Below are 22,098 nucleotides of genomic sequence, written 5' to 3' on the forward strand. Positions count from 1 at the left end.
ATTAAGGTTCATTTGATTTTTTGTTTTCTCTGAGAAATCTTTTTCTCTCTGTATTTCTTGTCTACTATTGATTCTACAATTTTTTCCTTGAAAATGCAGAGATTAAGCTTCATTTGAATTTCTGTTTTCTCTTATAAATCATTTTTTCTCCGTATTTCTTGTCTATTATTGATTTTAATATTTTTTCTTTAAAAATGCATAGATTAAGCTTCAGTTGTTTTTTTGTTTTCTCTAGGAAATCTTTTTCTCTGTATTTCTTATCTACTATTGATTCAACATTTTTGCCCTAAATATGCATAGATGGAGCTTCATTTGATTTTATGTTTCTCTGAGAAATCTTTTTTTCTTTGTATTTCTTGTCTACTATTGATTCTACAGTTTTTGCCCTAAAAATGCATAGATTAAGCTTCATTTGATTTTCTGTTTTCTCTGATAAATCTTTTTTTCTCTGTATTTCTTTTCTACTATTGATTTTACCATTTTTTCCCTGAAAATGAATAGATGGAGCTTCATTTGAATTTATGTTTTCTCTAAGAAATATTTTTTTCTCTTTATTTCTTGTCTATTATTGATTCTACAGTTTTTGCCCTGAAAATGCATAGATGGAGCTTCATTTGATTTTTTTGTTTTCTCTAAGAAATCTTTCTTTCTCTGTATATCTTGTCTACTATTGATTCTACAATTTGTGCCGTGAAAATGCATAGTTGAGCTTCATTTGATTTTCTGTTTTCTCTGAGGAAACGTTTTTTCTCTGTATTTCTTGTCTACTATTGATTTTACAATTTTTGCCTTGAAAATGCATAGATTAAGCTTCATTTGATTTTCTGTTTTCTCTGAGAATTCTTTTTCTCTCTTTATTTCTCATCTCCTATTGATTCTACAATTTTTTTTTTGAAAATGCATAGATTAAGCTTCATTTGAATTTCTGTTTTCTCTGAGAAATCATTTTTTCTCTGTATTTCTTTTCTATTATTGATTTTACTATTTTTGCCCTGAAAATGCATAGATTAAGCTTCAGTTGATTTTCTATTTTCTCTGAGAAATCTTTTTTTCTCTGTAATTCTTATCTACTATTGATTCTATAGTTTTATCCTGAAAATGCATAGATGGAGCTTCATTTGATTTTATGTTTCTCTGAGAAATCTTTTTTTCTCTGTATTTCTTGTCTACTATTGATTCTACAGTTCTTGCCCTGAAAATGCATAGATTAAGCTTCATTTGATTTTCTGTTTTCTCTGAGAAATTTTTTTTTCTCTGTATTTCTTGTCTGCTATTGATTTTACAATTTTTTCCTTGAAAATGCATAGATGGAGCTTCATTTGAATTTCTGTTTTCTCTAAGAAATCTTTTTTTCTCTGTATTTCTTGTCTACTATTGATTCTACAGTTTTTGCCCTGAATATGCATAGATGGAGCTTCATTTGATTTTTTGTTTTCTCTAAGAAATCTTTTTTTGTTTGTATATCTTGTCTACTATTGATTCTACAATTTGTGCCTTGAAAATGCATAGATGAGCTTCATTTGATTTTCTGTTTTCTCTGAGAAATTTTTTTTTCTCTGTATTTCTTGTCTACTATTGATTTTATAGTTTTTGCCTTGAAAATGCATCGATTAAGCTTCATTTGATTTTCTGTTTTCTCTAAGAAATCTTTTTCTCTCTGTATTTCTTTTCTACTATTGATTCTATAATTTTTTCCTTGAATATGCATAGATTAAGCTTCATTTGAATTTATGTTTTCTTTGAGAAATCATTTTTTCTCTGTATTTCTTGTCTACTATAGATTTTACTATTTTTGCCTTGAAAATGCATAGATTAAGCTTCAGTTGATTTTCTGTTTTCTCTGAGAAATCTTTTTTTCTCTGTATTTCTTATCTACTATTGATTCTACATTTTTGCCTTGAAAATGCATAGATGGAGCTTCATTTGATTTCATGTTTCTCTGAGAAATCTTTTTTTCTCTGTATTTCTTGTCTACTATTGATTCTACAATTTTTGCCTTGAAAATGAATAGATTAAGCTTCATTTGATTTTCTGTTGTCTCTAAGGTTGGGATTCTTTTTTTCCTTTCATACCCTATCTATTGTTTTTTTTTTTTTTTTTTCAATATGATCTTCTCAAAATTGGATAGAACGAAAGAGTTGGTTGAGGTTAATTGATATTTATGCTGATATTTGGAGGCTCAATAAGTTGGGTAAGTTTAATTTATTGGTAAATGATTGGATTTTTGCTATATCACTTGTGTTGGTACAGCTAGGATGTGGGTCTTATGGTGTTTGATTTTCTATGTTTTTTTTTTTTTCTCAGATAAGTGGTTATCTATTTGTTCTATTTATTTGGTTATAATTGAATGGACATTTGTCATGGCTTTTGAGTTGGTTATATGTGAGGTTTTTGGCACATAGTTCTTATTGGTTGATAGTTTTATTGTCATGCCCTTTTCCTAGTAGCTACATAATGTTGAATATATAAAATTTTCATTTGCCTATAGAGCCACCCGAAATATTTAATCTTGACTTTAACTTTGTCTCACTGAGTAAGCCTGTCTCGTCTAGTTAATTGGGTTTTTGCTTTTTGCTTTTTGGTAGTGCTTTTGTTAATTCGGTTCCCTATCTTTTTTACGGTCGGTTGGCGTGATCGTTTGAAGTTTATTACAAATCTAGATAGCAGGAATTGCATGATTTGTATTGCTTTCTCTATGATGGAAATTGTTTATGTTCGGTTTTATGGATAAATGGGTATTCATGGTCTATGAATGTGATTGTGTACAATGTCTGGCGAATTCTTATCTCCCTGTAGAGCTACCCGAAATATTTATTTTTTGATAAGGTGAAAATGAAGATTAAATATTTCGGGTGGCTCTACAGGTAGATAAAAATTCACCAGCCTTTTCCTTTCAATCAGTTAATTTCCAATATCTCATTTGGTGCTGGATGATGCAAATTCATCAGTTTGTGCCTTTGAATCAATTGGTAGATAGTAATGGAAATGAATACATCGACTATGTTGGTTTTTGGGGGCCTACAAATATTGGCCATGCAGATGGCAAGTTGTTTTCTTTCTGCTATTGTTTGTAACTATAATTGGAATTAATAGTTGTGCTTCTATATATGTAGGTCCTGAATGGAGAACTACTATGTGACTTTGTAATATGGATTTCTTTTTTGTTCTCTAGATTCCATGCGATGTGTGGTCTTCACCGAATAATCAGTTAACCATTTGCTGACTTATAGTTTTATTAATTGTATAAAGTATTTACAAATCATGAGACGGAACATTTTCATGGACCTCTGTTAGGATGAGGTAGAATCCTAAATGCGAAAATACATGTATGATGATGCATGACTTCAACTTGTTTCAACTAACTTCGCTCTTTATATTAAAATTTAGAACTTCGTAAAAAGGCTCCAGCTTTTGTGCTCTTACATGGTTTGGGAACACCCTTTTTGAGGTGGTGATCACCATTCAAGCATCAAAATGGCACAGTTGGTGAACTCAATTACTGAAAGGTACAAGGGTTTTGTGTCTTGTCTAAGACATAATTTTTACATTTTGGAAGAAGATAGAATTTCTACATTTTTTATTGTATAGATGACCTTGTTCTACAGTGCAATACTTTGATTCCAGTGAGTTATTTTCCACTTTATTTGCACTTAATTACATAGATGAGAATTGATAATGCAAGTGGTTTTTTAGTTTACTTTTTCATCGTGGGTCTCAAATTTTAGCACCAATAATGTAATATGGATTACATCAAAAGTTGTCAATTTTGTATGGTTCAATATTAAATCATTTGCTAGTGTAGACACATTGCTCTGTAAACTTGATTCTTGAAGGGTTATTCCCTTTGCTATTTTTTATTTCTATGGTTTCACTTGTTGACTGGTTTAATTCTCTTACTTGTATAGATGAAGTCAATAAATATTTTTATATTTTGCTTTGCATTTTCAATGTACTATGTTCTTTGATATATTTGCAATATATTATGATGTGCTTGAAGTACATACTTATTTAGTCATTCACAATGTGATTCTGATGCGATTATTGTAGGCCCTAACAATGTCATCTCATTCTACAAGTAATCGAGGCTATACACCTTGACATTGCCCTAAGTGCAATATAGATTGTGCTACGAAAGCATCGACAAGCTCAAATAACCCGAACAGGATGTACTATAAGTGTCTATTATATGGGTTCTTCCAATGGTGTGATGAATATGTTACCACTGTGCAAAATGTCAATTTAAGGCATCGCAATATACATGAGTGGCATCAAATGCATGAATCAAAAGAACGTGTCATGGTCAATCAAGAAAGAAGTGTTCGCCATGATACGATACTCGGTACCATAGGTCATTTGCAACAATTCATAATCGGTGCCTTTGGGCGTTTGCAACAATTGTTGTATTTTTTTGTGTATAATAAATATGTGCTTACTTGCGCTCATGTTTTTAATTTTCGTAATCCTTATTCAAAACATGTGATAGCTTTTTGGCTTTTTGGTGTTTGCTTTTTAGTAATGTAATTATTCCCATTGTGGAATTCAACTCATTCTACTATTATGGTTCATGTTATAGTTGAAAGTAACATATATGTTCATTTTGTAGTTGTCGAATTCAACTCTCTCCCTATCTCTCTCTCTCTCTCTCTCTCTCTCTCTCACTTATCTCTCGCTTTCTCTTCCGTAGAGATAGTCATATTGTGATCTCTCTGTCTATGTTATTCAATTTTGAAAATTGTGTGTGTGATGGTTCCAAGGATCTTAGAGAGAGAAAGAGTGAGAGTGATGAGTCCAAGTGTAGCCTTTACATGAATGACTTCCTTTTTGTGTTACTGGTGTGAATGATTTTGAGAGGTTGTCTGTCTGAGTAGATGCGATGGGGGCTGGCTTGCCTCCACTAAGAAATGGTTGGAAGCCCAAGCTTTTATTACTATGATGCAAATAAGTGCATACAGACATTATACATTATTATTCTTTGTATTATGGTTGTAAGAAGGGGAAATGCCACCCATTTAAAGATGCTGAATATTTGCGGAGAACTGGAAATAACCATCTATCGAGACGGACTGCAGTGTTTTGTCTAAAACATAGAGCAAGGGAGGTAAATGCAGAGATAAACAGCTCAACAAATCTATGGTTTAACACAGGGTTACAGGCCTTCTTGCAATTGTAAAGCTCTAATTTGCTGCAGCTATAAATATTTAAGCCATCAAACAATACTAGAGAACTGAAATTCCATATGCTTCTTATCACTATAATGCCTTGACTTGCATGTTGAAATCAGGAATATCACAATACAAAATGGCTACAAAAGCAGATGATTTCCCTAGTAGTACACTAGTACACAAGAAACCAGCCTACATGCATTATTCAACCCATATATTGCAGCAAATTCAACAATAAAGCACCTACAAGTATTCTTGCTGAAATCAGGAATATCACATTACAACTTGGCTATAATAGAAGATGGAACTCCCTAGTAGTACACAAGAAACCAGCCTAAATGGACGATTCAACTCATTCACATGTTAACCTTGAACTTGCAAATGTGAACCTTGAACTTGCAAATTCATAGAGCCTATGTAAATTTGAAAAGATTATAAGCTCCATTGATGGAACAGATTAGGGCGTCAATTTCACACTGTTTATGAACACAACACATACCAAATTTGGTAAAGAATAGAGAGGAATATAGTGCAGTATTTGTACTGAATGCACTACAAATGAACTTATATGAAACTAATTTCAAAGTTTCAAGACATCCATAAAAAGTAAAATGTACATGGTCCCATAAGAGAAATACATGTCAAATGGCTCCAAAAGGAACACCCTCCAAAAGGCGTAATACTCAGTTTACGAATAATTAAAATATTCACCTCACCACCTTCTAACCTATTCTACCACCACCACCATCTATTGTGGATGGACATGTAAAAAATAACCATGAAACAATGTAAAATCATCGGATGTAGTGCAGTCATCATATTCTGACTTTGAAACATCTAGTCAAATGTGAATTCCTCCATCAATTGGTAATTGCAGCTATAAGACCATAAATAAGTAATACAAGCATGGATAGAAGTACCACAATGCTTACAAAATGTAAAGTTAGGAATAAACTACACGATAACAAATATTATTTACCTGCCAACTTTTGATACAAAAGAACAACAGCTGTTGCATCCACATTTTGGGTAACTGCATTAACAACAACAGTTGTTGTAAACATTAAATTCATATTATTACTCATTATGTTCTACATTGTGATTGACATGATGACAAGCACACAAGCATGAAAATTTGAATGCTATAATACAATACAAATTGAATGCAACAAATACTTGTTTACTGATTACAATGCAAAGCATTAAAAGTTCTTACCATTACTCAGCATGTTCCACATTCTCACATGACCCATCCGTGCTTCTTATATAGACATTTAACCTAAACGAAGAAAACCATTTCAAAAATTTATAATTAAAGAATTCATATTACCATCACAAAAAGTACTAAAGATGGAGCAATAGTTCATTCATACTTTAAACGTTCAACAGCTGGACAATTCTTTCTATTGTATCCACTCCTTTTGCAAATTGCACACTTTCGAGTAACTTCTTTCTATTTTGCTTTCGCTTTTTCTGCATCTATGGGATCATTTTATTGCTTTTGATAATAACATCAAAAACAACCAATCAATTTAGTTTTTATTTTAAAAAAAAGGCCCTACAAATGTGTATCATAGATACTGATTACAAACCAAACATAAAAAATTTTCATCACAGAGAAAGCAATACAAATCATGCAAATCTTGATATCAAGAATTCTCATAAACTCCAAAGAATTATGTCATTTATCCATAACCTGTAACGATCACACATTCACAAATTACTATAAAGTAATATATATATATATATATATAAATACATGCATTCACTGGTCATGCATACTGAAATCAACCATAACCTGCAACAATTTCACATTCACAAGCATGTACTTGTACTCAACAGACGATGTAACACGAATGGAATCAAAGACTATGAATACCCATAACCACATTCACAAACCATGACCACATTCACAGAAGCACGCATAAATGAAGAGGCAAAGAAGGGTATTTTGCCGATCCTAAGGGAATCGAAAGAACCTGATCTACGACACCGACGGTTTGGGGGATTCCAGTGATCGATTAGGGCGGAGAAATCTACAACACCGGCAACTTGTTAGGGATTCTAATGATCGATTAGGGCCCTGAAATCTTCAACGCTTTCGGTTTGGGAGGGATCGCAGTGATCGATTAGGGAAGCTGAGAGAGATAGAGAGGGGAAAAAAGCCTACGTAGAGAGAGAGGGAAAAAAAATCTTGTGTAGAGAGAGAGAGGGCTCATGCATAGCCTGTGTAAATAGAGAGAGAGGGTTCATACGTAGCCTGTCTAGAGGAGAGAGAGAGGATGTAGAGAGAGGAACAACTGAGAGAGAGAAAGAGAGAAAAAATGCTGGTCTCGCTGGGGCAGGCTTCATGAGATTGTGTAGAGAGAGGGAAAAATACGAAGAGAGAGAGAAGGAGAGACTGTATAGAGAGAGAGGGTAACCTTGTCTCGTTGGGCAAGCTTCACTCGTCAAGCGGTATGAGAGAGAGAGGGTAACCTTGTCTTGCTAGGTATCCTTCACTCGTCGGGCTGTGTAGAGAGAGAGAGGGTAACCTTGTCTCGCTAGGCAGGCAAGCTATACACAAATCGCCGTATGGGATCATTTTCCTATATATATATAGAGAGAGAGAGAGAGGATGTGGTTTCTATAAGGATGCAACCTTAAACAATCCAATCAAGACGCACCTTAAAATTTTATCATAACATGTAATTTTGGTATAAAAAATTATTAATAGTATCTTAAAATCTATTTTCAAACCTAATTAGAAAATTTTAAATTTCAAAAATGGTTAAAATCAAGTAGATCTATAAATATATGAAAATTTTGAAAAATGGAAGGTCTAGATAATGTGTTGCAAGATGCACTATTTTTGGGACTTGAAAACTTTTTTTTTATATATTTATACATCTCAATGTCAAGATGATCGATAAGAAGGTTTTTTCAACGTTAAAACAACATTTTCGATAGATTTTTGAGGTGCATCTGTAATTCTACATTTTAAAGTTGTAACCATATATAAACTTTTCATATATATATATATATATATATATATATATATATATATATATATAGATTTTCTAGAGTTAACAACCCTCCAAAAACCATAGGTTCAAGTTAGAGGGACTTGTGGAGTACCATTTTACACTTGCTACTCCGACATTATTTGACGACCAATGCCTATATATAAAAGTATTTTAGACTTTTCGCTAAAAACTTCAAAAGACAACTTTCGAAAAAACGAGGTAATTTTGAATTTGGCCCACTGGCTCTATCCCCTCTCTGTCACGCGTCTGCTCTCTCTCCCCCCGTTGCCTTCCCCATTCTCTCTCCCTCTAACTCTCATGCCTTGCCCTCCCCCGTACTCTCTCTCTCCTAAAGAAATACAGGAAGAAACACAGGAAACTATCTCATCCTCTCTCTCTTGTTATTATTCTCTCACACCTTTCCCTCCCTCTTTCTCAAGACGCCTATTAGGGATGCAATGGTAATGATGGAAGACACTTTTTTTTGTTGAAGAATGGATGGAGGATTACCTCTTTGAGAACCCATTATTTCACTCAAGTTCAAAACTACTCTCAAAATCTAGATTTTGAATATGGAGGTCTCCTGTAGTTGCTGGTTTGCTTATTTTTCACAAGATAAGGAGGTAATGAAGTGCTTTTGGGCTGCTATTTCTCTTGCAATACAACCCCATAGAACCACGGACTTTTTCATTAGAAACATATTTTGATGCATTGTACCCACTCTAATTATTGACTTGTTTGTAAAACTTGGTGAGAAACAATACATCTGCGAAGTGTTCAATAAAATTCCTAATAGAGCACTAAAAAATCGCAAAAGCGTTTATATAAGGATGCAACCTTATATGTAGAATTATGGATGCATCTCAAAAATCCTTCGGAAAAGGTGGTTTTAATATTGAAAAACCCTTTGACTGATCATCTCCACATTGAGATGTATGACCAAGAAAAATAAAAGGATTTTAAGTCTAAAAAATAGTGCACTTTAGAACATATTATCTATACCATTCATTTTCAAGATTTTCATGTGTTGATAGATCTATTTGATTTTAACCATTTTTTAAATTTAAAACTTTATAATTAGATATAAAAATAGATTTTGAGATAATACTAACAATATCTTACATCAAAATTATAAACCATGACAAAATTTAAAGGTGCACTACCTCTACAGCTACGAATGCATCCAAATGCCAACTGCACCCCTATATAAAATCTGTTGTTTCCTTCTTTTTTTTCTTTTTTTTCGAACTTCATACATAACATCTATTACATCCGTCACAATATTGCTCTTTTCTCTTCCTGTGAAAAGAACGATATCACATTATGATACCATTATCTTTATTGTTCTATATATCAGTGGCACTTATAAATTTAGTTTTGAAATTGCAAGTCTTTGTTTATTTTTTCCATTTCTTATGTGTCATGGCAGCCATTGCCATCACACGTCAAGAAGTTCTCCTATATAACCGGCTATGATAAAGTTTCGATCTCGAGTAGAAGATATTGAGCACATATGCGGTGCTCCCAGGGGATCATAATGTGCATTTGTCCGCTTAGGCAAAAGAGCTGATTGCCAGGAGTTTTTTATCTGAAATATGGGGATCCATCTAAAGATTATAAGCAGTTTGATTTCAAAGGTAAAAGAAAATGGATTTCGATTTTTTCAACACCGAGATTTTACCCTTCAAACATCCCTAAAATTTACGGCCCTAAAAATAGTCTAAGTTGGGTTTTACCTAAGTAAATGGACAAAATGCTCAAAGCCATGTTTCTAAAAGGTAAGATTGCAACTTTATGAAATAGAACTAAGGTGGACCTCAACAATCCAATAGAAAAGACTGTTATGAAGTTTGAAAACCTTCCAACTTGATCATCTCGATATGGATATTAAGGGAAAAAATTAATGTATCTTGTAATATTAAGTTTGTAATATTAAGTTATATGGACCATTTATTTTCAAGATTTTTAAGTATTTATAAATCTGTTCAATTTACAATATTTTTAAATTTTCAAATTTCATAATTACAGTTAAACGTAAATTATCAAGACATCGTAAGGTTTCCGAAACTAGAACTATATCTTCCAGCAACATTTAGAGTTACACCAATAATAATAGGGTGAGTGTGACAACGACTCTGAAGGACTTCAAGCTAATTACGCTTATCAAAGTGACACTGATCTTATGTGCATAAAGAGAGGATTGGCAACAAATGGAGTAGATACAAGATATATATATATATATATATATATATATATATATATATATATATATATATATATATATATATATATATATATATCCTTAGTAGTTTCATGCATGCCTTCATTCTCTAACTCCCCAAGTTACAGATTCCAAATCAGAACAGTGGATGCAGATGTTGTAAATAGTCTACTCCTATTTTTTGGTGATTAAGCGCAGAGCTAAACCTTGAATGTATAAACTGCTGGCCTAGCACCCCTGTCCTGCAAGTGGCCAAACATACGGAAAGAAATTTCATGAAAATTAGGACTCAAAATTCTCTTAATTTTAATTCTTCATCATCATGTAATGTAAGGCCTAAATGATAATTCCTTGTAAAGTTTTTGATAGCTTGTACAAGGTTACTTTATACAATACAAAAGTGAACACTTTCAAAAAATATTACTTATAAAGCATTCCAAATTTTTTACAACACATATTGCAAACAAACAAATAGCACCAAAAAAACAGCCTAGAAAAGGGTTCAGGCATTGAATCGATTTAATAGGATGTGATAAATTACTTCGGAATTTTCGATGCTTTGTGGGCTTTCCCCCTCTAGGAGAAACATACATATTTCTTCCAGGCAATTGTCCATATTGAATGTCACCAAAGTCCCACCAGAAGCAACTATGAAGCATGATTTATACAGTAGATTATTCAAAATAAGAGGAAAGATACAAATGTGGATTATGAATATATCCATTTCAGTTAAATCAAGCATTTCGCTAATAATATTTGGTTTCCATTGACATAACTTGATACTGCAACTATACATTTTCAGCAATGGAGAACATAATAATACACAAGTTCTACATGCCCAACAATCAACCATAGCCTCAATGGAACACCCTCAAATTCTTTCTTCTCAAAGGTTATCACCAACTCTTCTTTTCACCTGTTCCATACCAGTTAGCAGCACATGTTAACCATGTTTACTACCAAAATCATGCTTAAAAGAAAACTAATTCACATTGAAACATAGTAAGACCAACAGCTTATCCCAACAAAAGATGCCAAATGTCTGTCATAAGAAACATTTGTCTTGTTACTTAAAAAGAAATGAAAGAAAAAACCATGGAGCCCTATTACAAAACCATATCTGACTAGGGTGTCTCCAAAGATAAATAAGAACATACCGACATGATCATTAATCCTTGTATTTCATTGTTGCTTTCTCAAACCCAATTGTGGGGAACTGCTTGGCATACTCCTCTACCTCATGGCGGAGCTTTGCTATCTCTGATTGGATATCAGGAGTCTGAAGTGTGGCCACAAAGTCCTTCAACTTTGTCCCACCTAAGTTACCAAGACCAATACGATTAACCATGCAAAATCATAGTGAAACTATTCAAGTGAAAATATCAAAACATTGCCTGCAACACCTGCATACATCATGCAGGTGGTCATATTCTCTGTCAGTGATTATTTTACCCTCCATTTTGCTGAACCTCCCTCCATTGTCCTACCAGGGTGGGGGTGAAATAGTCATTTAAAAAGAAATGAACAGTCCAATCATTCTCTAGGGATTTCAAGTTTCTGGAGCACCTCTAGCAGTTTATGCAGGTCTTCCAGGCACAGTCTTGAAATATTTACATATTAGATATTATTGAAATATGTACCGATCTGACTAGACAGTACGAGTAGGGCAAACCTTTTGTTTCATTCTTGACCTTTACAGCTAACTTAACAGCGGCATCAAAGAAGTCAGCTACTTTGACAAAATCCTCTTCAATGAACCCCCTGGATGTGAGCGCCGGTGTGCCTGGTATACAAAAATGAATTGATAAAACAATAAAAGTACATCAGTTCAGTGTAGCTACTGTGAGAATAATTGCATGCTAATGAAGGAGAACATAATTATCATAGGCTTTCCTTTTCTTGAGAGGTAACATGTCAAATTAATCAATTATATTAATAAATTAGTCATTAGTAATGTGAAGCTTACCCATCCTAATGCCACCAGGGACCATGGCAGAGACGTCACCAGGGACGGTGTTCTTGTTTGCTGCAATATGAACCAACTCGAGCACCTTCTCCACTCTTGAACCATCAATACCCTACAAAACCCAAGAAGCAATTATATTGTTTCAAATATTCCAAGAAAGTGGAACTCACAAAGTGGTCTTAAATTTCCTTCACAAATGCAAAATGAGCAATGATAACAAAGAAAAGATATGGATTTGCATGTTAATACTCGAAACTCAATAATGATTTGCCTCAGAATAAAACCATTTTGCCAAAGAAAGCACAAAAGTTCCAAGTGTAATAAAACGAAGCAAAACATGTTCATCTAAGGCCACGATAACACAAAGTATGTACCTTGTTCTTCAAGTTCACCAAAACTAGATGGTTGTCAGTTCCACCAGAAACAAGCTCATAGCCATTTTCCATCAAACGCTGAACAAGAATTCACTCTAGAAATTAATAACCCTGGAAACACAAACTAAGCGAATTCCAAACTTGGCTAACAGGCCATTGAAAGATGACTTTTTGTCGCACATAAGATGCAGTAGAAGAAATGCTCGCTCAAATTATGCAGGAAACGAGATATGTCTACCTGAGCAAATTTTGAGCAATTGCTGAGAACTTGCTCTTGATAAGCCTTGTATTCTGGAGTGGTAGCCTGGAAACATAAAAATACCTTAAACTTGAATCAAGGTGCATATCGTGAGAGCCTGAGGCAGATCATCCTAATCTAACCAACTATTCGCTATAGCTATCAGTGTGTGATATAGGTTGCATCTTTAACATTAACCTCTCATTTTTAAATTTTTATCAACCAGTAAAACATTAAATAATTGTTTACTATGCCATAATAAACTTGAAGAACATGAAATAACCAAAGAATTCAACAACTTCCCATAATCATTTCATTGTTGGTCATGACTTGCTCAGCTTTTATGAAAAGGAATATTCTCTAAATACAAGTAAAAGCAAGCAAGATCCACATGTACCATTTAGTTTAGTACTGAGATAGACATCCATTCTACTGATCCGAAATTATTTAAAAGTTGATAATCGACAGTGCAAAAATGATTCAAAAGATTCCACTGATTGCAGTACAAAAATCAGTATTCATGGTGCAAACTTGAAAACATTCAGAGTTAATCTAGTGCAACTTTATTCAGAGTTAATCTAGTGCAACTTTTGTTCCCTACTTCCAAGCCACATATTTGTGCCAGTGCATGAATACTGCAACAAGTGTGTATTATGTAGAGTATTTACTAGAAGAAAAAAAATCGAACATCAAAAGAAAGGAAGAAGGAACCCGTAATCCCTAGAAATTACCACAATTATCTTTGTTGATGAATACAAACCTGTTTAAGTGCAACTGCCAAACCCGTGATTGTATGGTTATGTGGACCTCCTTGAAGACCAGGAAAGACAGCCGCATTTATTTTTTCTTCATAGTCATACATGACCTTCATAGCATACACAAAGACCACCATTTAGTAATTTGATAGAACTCCGAGGATCATAATTTTAGTCATAATCTTCTCTCACATTGACAGAGGAACTGAAATTATCAAAATTGATCAGCACAGGAGCAAACAAACAGAACCACAAATACCTTGTAAAAATTCAAGAGCTCTGGAGCACTCACCTGTTGCCCTTGTTTATTAACCTCTTTGACCCCCTTCCTGAAAAAGATCATGGCCCCACGGGGTCCACGAAGTGACTTGTGTGTGGTTGTGGTTACAACATCTGCATACTCAAAGGGAGATGGAATAACCCCTGCAGCAACCAACCCACTAATGTGTGCCATGTCTGCCAACAAAACAGCCTTTTGCTTATTACAGACCTGTAAAGAAAACCAACAAATTTTATCATGAAGTTGAAAGTTCGGGAGCACCATTGGGATACAAGAAGTAAAGAATGACCTTTTCTTTGACAGTTGACCAAAATAATGAAAGAAAAGCGTTTTAGTAGTGATACAAAAAGGGAATGTTTTACCTTGCGAATACGTGCATAATCATAGAGACGAGCATAAGCACTAGCACCAGCAACTATAAGCTTGGGCCTAAAAAGTGTTGCACTCTTCTCTAACTGCAAACAGAAACAAATCCAGAACCCTCAACCTTGTGTGAAAAAGGAAGAGTTTCTTTCATAAAGAAATCTCAGATTACACAATAGGGATTCAAAGGTAGGTATATTGTACAGATACTTAACCAATTGCTAAAACAAATATACGCTCGCAAGAGAGTACAAGTTGCACAAAATAGGAAAAGCTAAATACATTATGGAACTAAACTAAGTGTGCAAACTTATCAGAATTCAGAAACAAACAAAAGTGGCATCTATTAGTCAATGTTAAAATAAGTTGACAAACTTGCAGTATGACTATTCCAGTTCTTCAGGCAGCATCGGGTATTAAAAATTCAGCAACTTTTGGCTTATTTCAATGAAAATGTCCATGATACTACAAATTTCTGGTAAAACATGCACAACACCCAAAATATATTCCAGACTCTTAAAATTCCATCTGAAACCAGTACAAGTTTTTTTATATTTAGAAAAATTTTGTTTCATGAAAAAACTACTGGTTTTCTATTTAGCCATACAAAACAAGATGAAGTAAGATGACCCCTGATTCATCAAATGATAAAGTATGAACTACCACAATATATAATCCGGAATATGATGCGGTTTATGAGGGGACAGTTTATTCTGTTGCAACACATAGCAATAATGTGGGCAGTCATAGTTTGGTGGTTCACCAATTAGAACTTCTCCATAAGAATGTGAAGAATCAATTCTCCTCATAGTTAAAAGGTAACTGATTCATTGTTGGCATGCAAACCTCCGGAAGATAAACGTCTTAAAAAATTTCCAAGGTCATTTGGTTGATAAAACTTGAAAAGCAGCTCTTGATTTCCAATTTAAGAGAGATCTTCAATTCATTCTGAATATCTCAATTTTACAGAAATCACAGTGAGATTCACCCCATATTTAGTCAAAACTTCAATAAAATTGGCAAGAAGCTACTTCTATCTCTTCTCCACACATCTACATGCCATCATGTTGGTGATTTTTAACAAAGGCGAAGACATGAATATAGACATATTTGTTGGTCAAAACGTTGCCGATTGATATCTCATGATTAAGGCTGAACGCAGGAAGTATTCCATTCGGAATGTATACAAGTGTAGATATGTTGATTAGACTGAGAATACAAAAGAAAAGAAAAAGCTATGCAAATTTGACTTCTATAATTTCTCTACAGTATGACAGTCATCTCTACATATGCCATTACATGCTTCTAACAGACTTTTCTTAATGGTGGGTATTTAGTTTGGTTTTCACAGACTTCTAATAGGCATAAATACCCAAGGCCAGTTTTGGCCAGTTTCTTACATGTGAAACTAAGAATAGTAATTGGAGACTTGTCGAACATCAGGTTAAGTCTTCTGCGACTTGGTTGAGACTTGATATAGGGGTGAGGTTAGTCGCATCTGGCGAGTTCCAAGTCAACTCAAAGAGCTTCAAACTGTGGTAACAAAGTAGGTGCACACTTGATATACAAAAGGAATCAAACTACTTGTAAAAATTGCAGTGATTCATAATTCCAGAAAAGATATATTACACTACATGAAATAATTTCATAGAATTCTAGTCAATGTTGAATCCCAACAGTTTTACAATAAAGGAACTACTAAGCTTCCATCGTGTAAGAAATTGCAACATAAGATAGACTCAACCACACTGCCCATCTGACCACCAATTAGATTAAAATCAACAATGTATTAATAGGCATCTTTTTGGCACATGTGTACAGATGGAACAGTTCTGACCCATAATACTAGCAGAATTCCATGGAGAACATAATAATTAGGATTTAATTACGATTTAATTTGTTATACTGGGGTGAAAAGTGAAATCCCCAAAGAGAAGAGGTATGCAATACTACCTGGTCATAATCAATATATCCAGTAGACTCGTCCAGTCTGTATGGCATTGTTTCAAAAAATATAGATACAGCCGATATCTTCTTCGTGTCAGTCTGAGATATGCCAAATAATTTTTTCGATAAGTCACATGGACACATAAATGAAATGTGTAAAATAAAGGAACCATCCACTATTATAATCATATAAAGCCTTAGGAAGAATTGACAGGACTCTGAAGCATCAACTCCAACTTCAGAAACATGATAATACAGGGTCTGAATTAATATACAATGTCTCAATTTTATACAATGCAAAAGTAATCGGCATATCAAAACCAAAACTCAGGAATTAAAGTATATATACATGGAATTATCCCATGTTAGCAATTCACATTTAATATAATACAAGACATGGCTAAAATGGAGTATCATGTGATATTATGAAAAGAACCAGATGAAAAAGTGCTAACATTTAATATAATACAAGAGATGGCTAAAATGGAGTATCATGTGACATTATGAAAGAACCAGATGCAAAATAGACTGTTTTTTCCTTCCCAGGACAGGAAGCATGAATATCAAATTGTTTAGCAAACATCTTGAGCAGTAAGGACTATTTGTATTTTTTTATCATTTGACAACGAAATTGGCAATGCTGCAAACTAAGCAGCTTTTTCTTTTCATCACTAAATAACCAAGCAAACTAAGCTGCTTCTCAATGGCCTTTTATTTCCATTGCATATGCTGGACTAGGCACACCCTTAGCAATTGTTGAGAGGAGCATCAGTCCAAAAGAAAGTCAGACATGTAAAGCAGCAACACTTGCGAAACAAAACCCATATTAATTCTAATTCTCAGTGATTGTATGGACAAAAACAAAACCGTGTAATCGCCCATAGGGCATGTACAAAATTGCCCAAAGTGACACTATAACAAATAATGTATAAAAAACCTGCACAAAAAGTTCCTAGAAAACTGCACAAAAAGGTTATATACAAATTGATCTGGAAGCATATTAGCTCTTCTTAATGAATCTTAAGTTTGACAGGATTCTCTCTCTTGCTATTCCATCTGTTCAGTTCATTTGCTTCTTTCATTTGCTTCCCAAGAAAACTCCATCAAGCCTCCAGGGATACCCAGTCCTGTGCTTGTCAATGAGATTATGGTTTCCCATACAATCTGAAGCAGGGCATTTGCTTCTGCCTCAGTTGCCTCAAGCTTTATTCACTCCTTTGAAATATTGCTCATGTTTTGAAATAATTTAGGATTTTGTCCAGCACCAATCCTTCCCATAAACTGAAATTTTCAATTTGGTTTCTACAGGTGCTTCCAGGTCCACCTAGCGCCCACCACATTTAGATATTAAAGTAAGACTTAAGGACTCACATGGCGAGATTGCGAAAAACTCGTGTAAGACTACAAAAAAGATCCTCCAACAAGGATATGTATTCAGGAGGCATGGGGACCATAATCAGATCCTAAAGCCCAGTTCTTAAACATTAATCAAAATTATAATCTAGTGTACATATCAATGTCAAAAATAGATGCCCAGCCCATTCCAGTACTAAGGTTATAAACTAACTTATTTAAGAACTCCAACTGCCCAACAAGTACAGAACAATAATTTGTATTTAAGAACTCCAGCAATTATGGAACATCCATACTCTACAAAAAGCCAAATCATTGCTCAGTGTTTGAAAACAAAGAACATATAGAGTGTTTGCTAGAAGCACGTACACCTAATGATATCATTTATGCCTATTATTGTTGTCATTTGTGACAATCATGCATTGCATGAGCATCAGATCCTTGAGCACTCACGAGTGAAGCACAAGCACCACTCATTGCAAGTAAAAGTAAACTTACATCACACTTTCAACTCCAAAAGAAATCCAATTTACATCACACTTTCAACATCCAGCCTTAAATGGTGATGAAAAAAGAACAGGGCACAAATTTCCATCATCATCCAAAATATTGATTGGATGATGATGATCCGCATGACCATGGGTTTCATATATGTCATGAGAATTAGAGGATACTATCCTAAAATATATTTACAATATCCCAAAATATAATTACAACAAGAACAGGAAACTTGTAATAGAAACCTGATAACCATGTGACAGGTGTCCACCATGCGGAAGATCAAGGGCCATTATTCGCTCGTGTGGTTTCAGTAATGCAGTGTAAACATGAAAATTTGCAGGAGACCCTGACAGAGGCTGCACGTTTACTGCAAAATTTTCATGATAGCTTATTCTCAGTAGGCGATCTCAAAATAACAAGGTGGCCATATAGGTGCAGCACAAAAGCTTATCCATTGTTCTCACGAATCAAAAGATTCAGAACTATAAAAGAAAATAAATTTTTGTTCTATGCTTGGGTTGTGAAGTATAATAATTCATCCACATAATCCATGTTTCTTAAACCACATCAACTTTTCTTCCCAAAGAAATCTTCCAAGTTGTAGAAATTTGACAAATCAAAACCCCAAGGCCTGTGGAATTTGCACTTTTCAATACATGTTTGAAATACATTACATATGTACTTATGTACATACCCAATGGATTTTGCACCTATGCAAGCACAAATGTAGGTATGGATGCAGACCAACCTCCCCACTTTTCTGGATCAAGCCGATAAGCTTCTAAGGCTCGTTTTTGACATAGTGATTCTGCCATGTCGATGTACCTGCAAGAGAAAAGTGCCTCAAAGTGTATGAGCATTGACTAGGGAACATTAAACACTTCAAAAGGTTGGCAACCATTTAAAGCTCTAAGAATATCATATAGACGCAAAATAACACAATACAGTACTGTTAATAAAGCCAGATGGCAAGGGAAGAACATGTTGCTCACTCGTTTCCTCCATAATATCTAGCACCAGGATAGCCTTCACTGTATTTGTTGCACATAACAGACCCAACAGCCTGCATGACTGATACTGAAGTGAAGTTTTCGGATGGTATAAGTTCCAGACCCTGCAGAAGCGAGCAATCCAAGAGCTATCAATTTAAAACTGTTGCAACACCAATTCAGAGAGTTAATGAACAAATTGTAAGCTAATCTTTGATGTCCTGTGTCAGAAAATCCTTCATGTTCAAAAAGTTACCAAAAGCTTATAAATTCCAGCTAAATGAACCAAGGCCCTATCATGATGCTCTTATTGATTTAATAATAACATGTGACATATCCTACAGATTATCATGGTATCAAACAACAACAACAAAAAACTGTAACAAAAGAGCCATATTTACATTTCCCAGAGAATTAGAATAATATCAGAGCAGCAGTATAATTGCCCAGCTGTGCACTTTTCAAGTTCAAACCATAGCATCTTCTGAGCCTTTAAATGATTGGTTTAAATTCACCCAATGCTTTGAAAACGAGTGTATGAGAGAAATGGACACCATGAATGGATAATATCCAACTGAGCATGAAACAACAACAAATTCTCAATAAAAATCACAAAAAAAATAATATTCCAATATGCCCAATACTTTGAAGGTGGTTCATTAAGAGATATAGACCCCAGGAAATAAGAAGAAACTTAAAAAATATTGAAAATCAAAATGGGTTGTAAAATTTAAACAATATCTAAATAAATTCACAAGGAAATACCTTCCATTGTCTCGCTTTCTCTAACTCGATTATGTTTGCAATCTCTGGGTCCACTTCCTCAAGGGGTGCATTCAACTGCTTTGGCCACTGAAACGGAACAAATGCCAATAAATAAAATACATGAATGCGTATCTCAAACTCCAGATCCAATGGTTCAAACCATGAAGAATCTCTAAATAGCTGGGATCCCAAAGAAACAGATAGCAGAGCATAACAAATATATCAAAGACAACCAGGTTTCCGAAGAGAAATTTGCATGTTCACGCAACAGTTCTAAAGAAAATTCAAATTCAAACCACCCCAAATACTCACTGGGACATTAGATCTCTCCTTATCATATTCCACCTGATTAGGCAGAGATGTCTGCAACCAAAAAAACAAAGAAAAAGAGCAAGAAAATAAGAAACAAAAAACAAGCAACCTTTTGGATTTCAAGAAAATGAAATTATATGCATATAAATCCAACAAAACAGGGCGAAAACCAGATAATAAAGAACACAATATGTACCAACAAAAAAGTTAAAATACCAACAAAACCCAACTTTTTGAATTTCAAGGAAATGAAGCTTATAATGCAGATTCAAGAAAGATCATGGAAGCAAAATGTTAATGGACATAAACGCGAAAAGACGTTAGAAAGAGAAAATCATGTTATGAAGAAGTAAAACTGGTGGGGAGAGCGACAGAGACCAGGTTGTAAAGGGAATATCCAACGAATGGTGGGCGTAAAGTCTTGGCGGAGGAGAGCCTGCGCAGTGCTGCCATTGCCATCGCCATTTTCTCCCTCCCTCTCTATCTCTCTCTCTCCTTTCTATTGTAGCCACTATGAGGGTTGGTGGATTTAAAAAAAAAAAGGGAAATTATACTAGAAGGATAATAAGATTTAAAAATAATTAGGAAATTAATGCACCACTCAAAAAGCAGCGAAAAGATTGGGAGGTTTGCTGCTCCTCTCTTCTTGTGAATGTAATGGCCTCCTCCCATGAAAAATTAAAAGAAATTCAAGGTTTTTATTTTAATTTTTAAAATTTTTGGCCCTAAATTTTAAGAGGTAAACAAGATAAATGTTTTTAAAAAAAATTTAGGTGGGGCACCAATAGACGATAAGTAGAGAGAGTAGACTTGGATGGGCTAGCCACCTGTACCGCATACTCAGTACAACACTGATTAGGAGGTGGAGTTAGTTCAATTGTAAGGCTTAAAAATGACAAGACTAAGAACCAAGAAGACATGGTTATAAATAGTGAGAAAGCCTATGTGGACATTAAGACCTCACTGAGTATGGTTCTTAATATATCAGAATGGCGGAACAGGTTTCGTATAGCCAACCTGAATTAGTTGGAAAAATGTTTTGATGATGATGATACATCAAAAAAAAAAGGTTAAAAAAAATAAATAAATTAAAAAACAATGAAAATGCCCCCACACCTTTCACCTTTAAGTAAAGGTGCAATCTACATTAAATTTGGGTCATCTGGTCTATACTATAGCATAAGCTAAACCAACTAAAAAGATCTAAAAAGTTTTAAAACTTTGCAGCAATCTCACCTATTTATTTAAGAAATTACAATACGAAAAGCAAAACTTTTGTTTCATATCCAAAACTACACTAAGGGCTTGTTTGAATGTACTCATTATCATTGATAATTTACAATTTGAATGAAATCAATCTTGATCATAAATTCTCTATTGTTTAATGGTTTCTATTATTTGAGAAAATTGTTCCATACGGCAAGGGACGCATTTATACATTTGTGTCACCCGAGGTATAAAGCATTTATCTTAAATATGGATGCGAATGTATGTCTATCTAAAATCAGTTGAAACTGACAGTCCAAAAGTTTTCTTTAGAAAATTATTAGTTTTTATTTTTTATTTTTTATTTTTTTGTATATTCATGATCTCTATGTTAGAGATTATATATCCTTAAAAATTAGGTCCATCTCAAAAATAAATTTTTAAGAGGAGATTCATTTCTATGGGCACTCATAGAAAACATGTCTTTATTTTTTTGAAAAGCTATTTTTACTTTATTCAAAATAATTTGTTTAAAATCATGTCATCTTTAGCCAAAAATAATTAAAAATAAGTTAAACTTACCAAATAATTAAATAATGTTATATGTAATACAAGATATGTACCAAACTCTGCAACATAAACAATTGTGCCTAATGGTCTG

The 22,098-nt window shown here is 34.0% G+C and overlaps 1 protein-coding gene and 1 long non-coding RNA gene across 3 annotated transcripts; both read right to left on the minus strand.

The window, feature by feature from the left end:
- Positions 1 to 5,726: 5,726 nt before the first annotated feature.
- On the minus strand, positions 5,727 to 7,728 carry LOC110008303 (uncharacterized). Of its 2 annotated transcripts, XR_016046702.1 has the most exons (6): positions 7,586 to 7,709; positions 7,142 to 7,198; positions 6,536 to 6,660; positions 6,379 to 6,441; positions 6,142 to 6,195; positions 5,727 to 6,039 (listed from the first exon to the last, which is right to left on the minus strand). It is a non-coding gene; the product is annotated as an uncharacterized LOC110008303 (long non-coding RNA). The 2 variants fall into 2 exon arrangements; XR_016046701.1 differs by lacking the exon at positions 6,536 to 6,660 and having other exon boundaries at positions 7,586 to 7,728.
- Positions 7,729 to 11,039: 3,311 nt separating this feature from the next.
- On the minus strand, positions 11,040 to 20,753 carry SHM1 (serine transhydroxymethyltransferase 1). The gene is made up of 16 exons (XM_006856546.4): positions 20,610 to 20,753; positions 20,232 to 20,282; positions 19,920 to 20,006; positions 19,158 to 19,279; positions 18,914 to 18,990; positions 18,408 to 18,532; positions 16,318 to 16,410; positions 14,364 to 14,456; positions 14,014 to 14,211; positions 13,727 to 13,831; positions 12,967 to 13,032; positions 12,729 to 12,806; positions 12,355 to 12,466; positions 12,061 to 12,171; positions 11,546 to 11,705; positions 11,040 to 11,304 (listed from the first exon to the last, which is right to left on the minus strand). Exons 1-15 carry the CDS (start codon positions 20,694 to 20,696, stop codon positions 11,557 to 11,559), a joined length of 1,554 nt encoding a protein of 517 aa, XP_006856608.1. The 5' UTR covers positions 20,697 to 20,753; the 3' UTR covers positions 11,040 to 11,304; positions 11,546 to 11,556.
- Between the last annotated feature and the right edge of the window lie 1,345 nt (positions 20,754 to 22,098).

Source organism: Amborella trichopoda, chromosome 13, assembly GCF_054954075.1.
Source record: "Amborella trichopoda isolate Santa Cruz 75 chromosome 13, AtrichopodaSantaCruz75HAP2 v2.0, whole genome shotgun sequence".
In the NCBI taxonomy this organism is placed as follows: Eukaryota; Viridiplantae; Streptophyta; class Magnoliopsida; order Amborellales; family Amborellaceae; genus Amborella; species Amborella trichopoda.

What these genes read in the sequence shown, in the direction of transcription:
- SHM1 (XM_006856546.4), bottom strand. Translation starts at nt 20,696, where the DNA reads ATGGCGATGGCAATGGCAGCACTGCGCAGGCTCTCCTCCGCCAAGACT. An exon ending in AGATATTATGGAGGAAACGA is followed by an intron (nt 18,991 to 19,157) that starts GTGAGCAACATG and finishes TTTCTCTTGCAG; the next exon opens with GTACATCGACATGGCAGAAT. An exon ending in TGGTGAACTTGAAGAACAAG is followed by an intron (nt 12,467 to 12,728) that starts GTACATACTTTG and finishes TGGGTTTTGTAG; the next exon opens with GGTATTGATGGTTCAAGAGT.